General features: G+C 40.9%; 1 protein-coding gene across 1 annotated transcript; it reads right to left on the bottom strand.

Moving 5' to 3' along the window:
• Positions 1-1708: 1708 nt before the first annotated feature.
• Positions 1709-6810, bottom strand: LOC145490200 (zinc finger protein ZIC 1-like). Its single transcript, XM_081469317.1, has one exon. The coding sequence runs from the start codon at positions 3988-3990 to the stop codon at positions 2578-2580; it is 1413 nt and encodes a 470-aa protein (XP_081325443.1). The 5' UTR covers positions 3991-6810; the 3' UTR covers positions 1709-2577.
• Positions 6811-7440: the final 630 nt, after the last annotated feature.

The following is a 7440-nucleotide window of genomic DNA, read 5'->3' on the forward strand; positions in this document are numbered from 1 at the left end:
GAGGAACTGACTCAGTGAACGAAAAATCTCGCAATCAATGATCTCAAATCTACCCAAGAAAACTTTTTCATGTTTTATTCGACAGCCGGTTGTTATGCTGGATGGCCCAACGCTAACAGGCAGACATTTCTTCTTGCAGACACCACATAAACTGAGTGCCTCCAGTTGTGCTGTAGAGAGACGTAACAAACTTCGTCGACGCAACGTACAACTCCGAAAAATGTAGCAAGGAAGACTTTAACTGATCTGCCATACATGGCCTAAGCTAAAAGATCTCTTCTGTGATTGTGTCATGTGTAGGTTTAGTAACTAGTATATCTTTGCAGGCCATGAAGGCGATTACGAGGTAACATTCATTCATTTTTAGTTTTCGTTGCATTTATAACCACGATGATACGGCGACTTTCTGTCTGCCAATAGTCCTTAAACCCAGAGGAACTAACAGTGTTTTTTACACGACCTTTACACGACGAGAGATTATCAGAGAACCAGAACGTACAAAGTCCCGAGTCGAACATACAATGGTACTCAAGCCCTGAGTTTTACTGCGAGCTGAGATTTACTTCGAAATTCGAGTGAGTCGCGTCTGCGTTTTAGTTTACACGGATGTATCCGTTTCAACTGGCCCTCAGAATATTCTTTAAAGCATAATGTGTTTGCTTGAAATAAAAAATACAATGCCATTTCACAGATGTAATATGGTCTCCATGATTTAAGTCAGACGCTAGGCGATAAACGTTTGGTACTCATGCCTCAGTTCACTTGCTTTCCATTTTTCGAATAGAGCCCATGAGGCTTTGGGATCCAATTTATGGCTGTGTTCCTTCCAAGGACCGTAAAACCTTTCAATCTTCGAGGGGGCAAAAGTTTGCTGGAGTCCTTCTTAGTTAAAAAGATTGCAAACAACAGAAACAAACCTCCCAGCTGTTTTCCCCCACTACTCTTTCCGAAGGGAATCCCTTCTTTTTCTTCAATTTTAAGAGCATAAAAATTATTTCCCTACCAATTCCTATTTGTGAGACGAATTCCTTGTTCCTCTCACAAAGAACCGTTTGCTTTACATAAAATCAGCGACAAAGAATCCTTGAAATAATTATTTACACTCTAAAATAAATTTTCCCGTGAATGTAAAAAGTGATTTGGGGGCAGGCTGATTTAAAGGGCTTATTGTAAAGTGCTTTTGATGACAGCTGAAAAGTTAACGCTTAGAACCTAGCGACTCTATCTAGAAATTACTAGGGGAGTTGTTATGCTTGAAAAACTGCACTTCTAATGCAATCTGTTCGAAGATTTGTCGTCCTCTGAAATTACTGGGTAATTTTTGTAGCACTGTAATGACAGAGGCATCAAAATATATCGCTGTGGTTTAACCTCTTCTTTGAATTCTCGGATTTAAGGGAATATTCTAACGCAGATCTTTATGGAAGGTTCAAGAAACACAATAAAACGAGGAAAGAAGGCCAAGGTGGCCATGTTTAATTAATACCGGTCCAGCTTTTCACTCATTACCGTCTCTTAACAATCATCACTTTTAGCTGAAAAGGAAGATAAAAATCGTGTTAACACGGAAGGAAGATAACAAATCTTCAATAGTTATTTTGGCGATAAATGGAATTTTATTTTTTACAGGTTAAGAAAATAAGTTAAAAGGTTTTGTTTTTCCAAAATGGAAATCATCGCACAATGCAAACTGTCTTCGAGGCCGAGCGTCGTTTGATGCGCGAAGAAATAAGTAAGAAATGAACAGCTCTGCATCTGTTATAGCGATCTTACCACGCTGAAATATGGTTGAAAAAAAGGAGATCCTATGTGGCCAGTTTTGTTTTTAAAGTTGTTATTTAACACCACATTTTTCGTGACTCGTTCAGAAAAGTTTACTGTTAGCGGTAACCGGTGCGAACAGCATGGCTCCTAAATGTTTGTAATTGCTATGTTCTGCCTCACGAAACGTGACTTCTTTCGAGAATCCAATTCCCTTACTAATCCTTCCGCTCTACATTTCAAAATCTTTAGGCAAAAAACCTTCCTTTCTTTATCTTAATTGTGTCCATCAACTGTACATCTTCGCGACATTACCAAGGTCTTCCATGTGGCGTTCGACGATTGTTTTGTCTCTTCCTACCAACTGATTTACAGATTTCGTTGCGTTTGCTACAGCACAGGTTAAGTGATTGCATCGTACCCTGCTAGCTTCAATATCTGTACACTTTCCCAAATTTAACCCACGATGCTATTTGTAAAAGGAAACATATATTTACATCGAGAATAGAGAAACTGTACAAGCAGTAAAATTTAGCAAGTGAAAACACTTCATAGACACTCTCCTTTTATCGTCCTGTTTTAAAATTAAAAAGTGCTTCCTTAATTTACAACTGTGTAAATCGTTTACAACTGTCTCAAGGGATGAAACTTCTGGGTTTAGAACTAACTCACATTACTTAGTTTAACCCAGTTACTGAAAGTTCCAAGTTCCTCTCATGAAGACATCTTTACAGTTCTACCTAATTTGTGCATTTATCTCGTTCACGCTTTTCGACTACAAATATCGAATATTTCGAGTCGTTTGTAAACCTGCAGTTAGCAAGAATACCATTCTGAATTGTTCTCAGTGTTTGAACGCGGCCTAGGCGAAGGAGACCTGGCCGAAGGCTTGATCGGACTGTCTCTGTCCGAGCTAATACTGTCCCGCTGTCCGTTAGTTTGTGAAATAGGCGGCGACAATGGTCTTAGTCCACCAGTCTCGTGAAGTTTCATGTGTTTTCTGAGCGAACTTGGGTGCGTGTAGCTTTTGTTGCACCCCTCAATTTTACAGATGTACGGTTTGTCTGAAGTATGGACATGCGAATGCTTTTTCCGGTCGCTCGAGTTGGCGAAGCGACGATCGCAACCGGGGAACTCGCATTCGAACGGCTTCTCACCCGTGTGGGTTCGTTTGTGAATTTTTAGATTTTCTGACCTAGCAAACAGTTTTCCACATCCAGGAAAAGGACAGGGGAAAGGTTTCTCCCCGGTATGGACTCGAATGTGGTTTACCAACTTATATTTCGCCTTGAAGGGCTGCCCGCTCCTCCCACACTCTTGCCAGTAGCAGACGTGCAAGTTGGAATCGTTGATGCTCACATGTTCGTCGGAGATGTGCGATACTAAATCGGGCATCATGGTGAACTGCTTACCACAAGGTTTCCGTTTGCCTTGGACCGGGTTCTGATCTACCCAGAGGCAGGTTAGAATTTGATTTGTGGGCTGTTTCATCAACGGAAGGTGATACATTCCGGGTCCAGTTGGCCCTCCATATCCTGGCGGGCCATGATCCAAGAAAGGACTTCCAAGACTACCTTGTGCAAACCGATCGGCTCGAGAATAAAAGTCTCCTCGATATCTGAGCTGATTATTGAGTACCGGTGGCATTCCATGATGTGGAGAGGTTGCCTCGTGTCCTGGTGTAAGTGCTCCGTAGTGTATATGTGGATTGCTCGTGACATCTAAGCCTTTATGCGTCACTGCGTGATGGTAGTTTATGTTGTTTCCGTGAATTGCAGCGGTTGGTGGCGAACTGAACATGTTGTGCCTATGTGAGTAATTGGGTGTGTTGGAAGCGATGGGGTCGTGAAGAGCTAGCGAGTGGGAACTCGCTATGTTGGCAGAGCCTAAATGCGAGTCCTGGTGGTGGATAAACTCGTGAGGTGGGAAGCCTTGGGAAGAAACATGACGATACGCAGGAAACGAGTGGTACAGAGTCTGCTGCGAAGACATCCCGGGCGGTTTTTGATCGAAGGCGACAGCTTCTGCTTGTGCTCTGTGAGCCGCAGCAAATCTGATCGACGAAAGATGGCTTCCTGAGTCCAGCAAGTGATTCATTCCTAACGGCGGCTCCTTCTTGTGTTCGTTAAAGCCCACGGTCGAGGTAGTTGGCAAGTTGTTCGAGGACGAGGACCGAAGAGCTGCACCCTCAAATGGCAATGAATAGCGTTTGGCGAAGCCGCCGTCCATTTCAAGGTTTCCCCGGGTTTTGAATATGGAACAGCTCTAGGCAAGTGTAAATAATAACGAGGCAAACTATTATTAAGGAGAGACTACGCGAAAGTTTTGAGTGTAGTAGCATATGTTACACCGTTAAAACACAGCGTGAGACTCTGCTGACAATTGTCCTGCCAAGAAAGCACGCATGAGCAGTAAAATGATCCCGGTGAATATTATGATTAGTCGTCTCCCGCAGAGCTGTGGTTATGTTCCTAATTGTTTGATAGCTTCTGAAAACAACACTATATTTGGCATTCCTTTTCTTATTGACTAACACAGGGTACAAACCATTTCACCAGATTTGAGTGTCAGATCACGCATGAGATAAAGAACATTAAATCGGAAGTGGGCGCTCGCTTTCCCTGAGAATCAAACGCCTGTCCACTCCGCTTATTTCGTGGAGTATCGCGCGTTCATGTAGTCGTTCAGTAACAGCTACATTGCAGGTGAGGTTGCCGTGATAGACATGTAGGGAGGGACACAATTTGAAAAGCGCAGCAGGAAAGAATAAACACCTTGAAGCGATGTCACTCAACATAGCTATTGCTGAGCTTCTTGATGAAAGTTCCCCTTAAGAGCGACAAAGGGCACCCCTAAGACCGTCAAACTCGAAGGCTTTTGCTTTACATAACGGGATTTGTGGCGGCTTATAGATCTGGTGATTTTACACCCTTGCGCTTTATCTACAGTGTTTGTCGCGATAAATTTATTAACACCCCGAGAGACACAATACTATTGACAAAAATCGCCGGGAGTCGCCACAGTTTGGCTTTGCTTTGCAAGCGACGTGCGATTCACGCCAATTCATCATTCAATTATCCGTGGAGTTCTCAAGCAGACCGTGCAGGGTTGGCTAATCATCGACGAAAGCTCACGATATACGTTTTCCCTATTCAACTGCGGAAGCTAGTAACCACTATAAAAAAGTCATTGATAAAAATGTCAGATGTTATCTCTAAGCTCTTCTCACTCAGAATAATGAATCAATAAAGATGTTAAGTGGTCCCGATCTCCGACTATTAAACAGGACCTGGCTACAGAAAAGCGTAAGACCCTGAATTTCATTTTAGGTGAGTTTAATTAAGGGCCACACTAAAGTGACTACCACTGCTAGGCATAATTCATGCACGTCAAGGCATTGTTCTTTCCAGTTTGAACTGTGGTGAAGCAAGAGTGTTTATACGTCGTATGAAGGACACGGAATCGTTTGTATAAATAGGTTCAGCGCGCGGGGGCGCACCTCTTTCGTGGCTTTTTTAATTGAATGTATTCACGCTCACTGTCTGACTAATTTCCGCGGTTTTGAAGCCTAGTAGTGAACGCTGCAAAGCTGCAGATTAGTTTTCCACGAAAAAAAAAGACAATTTCTCTCATTCCCCGCTACGAAGGAGGTAATTATTATTGCGGCTTATTGAATTTTAAGTGGCAATTCACAATTTGACAATTCCTGAGTGAGTCGTTTGATGCAATGGAAATTGTCCAAAAAACTGCTATCATAAGAACTGGGATGTGCCACCGAAACTTGCAGCCGCATCAATAGATTGATTCGCGAATCTGAATTAAATTGAGACCAGTTTAATCCTTGAGGCTATTTCGCGCGACATAATACCACTGTTGTAATATACCGGGTCATTGTCTTTGTAAACATACTACAAACCGGTAACCTTGCTTGATCAAAAGATATTTCATTTTTCCTTGGTCATTAACTGTGGTGATATCAATCATATTGAGTAAAAGAACAACACGACAGCTCGGGTGCGTATGCGTGTGAAATATTTTACTTATCTCACGCCTTTCCATTTTTTTATTGGATTAGTTATCTCTTGGTTGATATTCTTAAGATTTGAAGCTCGTTTTGTTCTTAAAAATGAAGAGTGCTATTATCTTTTGCATGTTTAACTTCTAGTTTATTTCTCAAGCAAGCGGATGTGTCCACCTGCTTCTGTTTACATCTCTGATATCACTCAGCTGTCTCAATTATTTTCCCTAACTTTCATGAAATAAATCAAACAGATAATTGTGCTCCTCGCGTCGGAAATGTGATTGGTTCTAAAAATTGGACAGTTCGTGACTTTAGCTTGAGCAAGTCCATTTTCCCCTAGTAATAATGACTTGAACCACAGTTAAACTAAAAAAAAAAGATAAAACTTATCTCTGGTTCATTTTACGCATTTTATTTTGCATGTGTATATTTATGTTTTATATGTATCCGGTGAAGCCGCCCGCCGCCTGAGAAGTTAAAGGTTTTTTTTCTCTTTTTAATAAACTGCACTGTGGTGAAGTTTCCTTTAATCACATCGTAACCACCATGAAATAAAAAAATTTAAAAAAGAGTCCACGTCGATCGCAGCAGCGAATGAATGCTCAAAATTGACCACAAAATCGTGTAAAATTATTCACTTGAATATTTTTCCAGCAGAGTAAAATTAAAAGGTGAAAGTACACATTGAAGCAGCTTTGTTTTAATTCCAGCATTGCAAAGACTGATATCACGAAAATCAATATGTGTAATACTTTATAGTTTTGTCGACTTTCTCCGGAGACGCCGCCTTTCTTAAAGTGGGAATCAAAGGCGTATTTTTGGCGGCTGGATTGGTTCGTTTCTGCACATTTACATATACGTGCTTGCCTACAGCTAGAAAACTTGATTACCAAAAGCCGCCCTTGGAGAGAGCGACCCAAACATAGCAATTATACAAAGTTCTACCAAAATCACTTTGTCTACCATATTTAATTCCTTTAACTTTAAAAGTCATTCCCAGAAATAAAATTAAAGATAACACGGGTTTTTCTCTTTTCTTAACAACTTTCCTGTTGCGATATATCGAAAATGCGGTGGGAATTCTCGAATGGTCCTTGCATTCGGACATATTTCGTATTTTTACCCTTAATATGACAAATATTCTGCTGTGTTATTGTAGTTTAGGGAATTACCATACAAAAAGACAAAAATGTCTTTCTCTTTTTATTCACGCCTTTGTGAATTAACTTTGAGTGTAAAGTAAGGTTTAACATTCAATTTTTACGTGCAAAGTCATGGAAAAAGTGCTTAACGTTCAGTCCACGAGAATGTTGACATTGTCAACAATGAATCTTTGCATTGTCACACTTAGGGAGAAGTATTTCGATTTACTTCAAAGACCCTTATCCACTGATATATTGTCCTTGATAGCAAGTCTATCGACAGCCGCGAAAAATGTTCAGATTAAAAATATCTAAGACCGAGTTTTAGTAACCATGCCGCTTTCAGTAGCTATGTTTGCAAATACGCTAGATATTTACTCATAGCAATTGTATTTCGAAGGAAAGGGTCTATGATCCTCTGTTCGCTGCAGGCTTAATAGATTTAGTGCATAGTTAATTAAAGTCTTCTTCCTTGTGGAAATAACTAAAGCTCTACTGGATGTGAGTGTGCAGTGA

This window comes from Orbicella franksi, chromosome 6 (genome assembly GCF_964199315.1).
Source record: "Orbicella franksi chromosome 6, jaOrbFran1.1, whole genome shotgun sequence".
Taxonomy (NCBI): Eukaryota; Metazoa; Cnidaria; class Anthozoa; order Scleractinia; family Merulinidae; genus Orbicella; species Orbicella franksi.

Excerpts from the sequence above, each read along its gene's own strand:
- LOC145490200 (XM_081469317.1), bottom strand. The coding sequence starts at position 3,990 with ATGGACGGCGGCTTCGCCAAACGCTATTCATTGCCATTTGAGGGTGCA.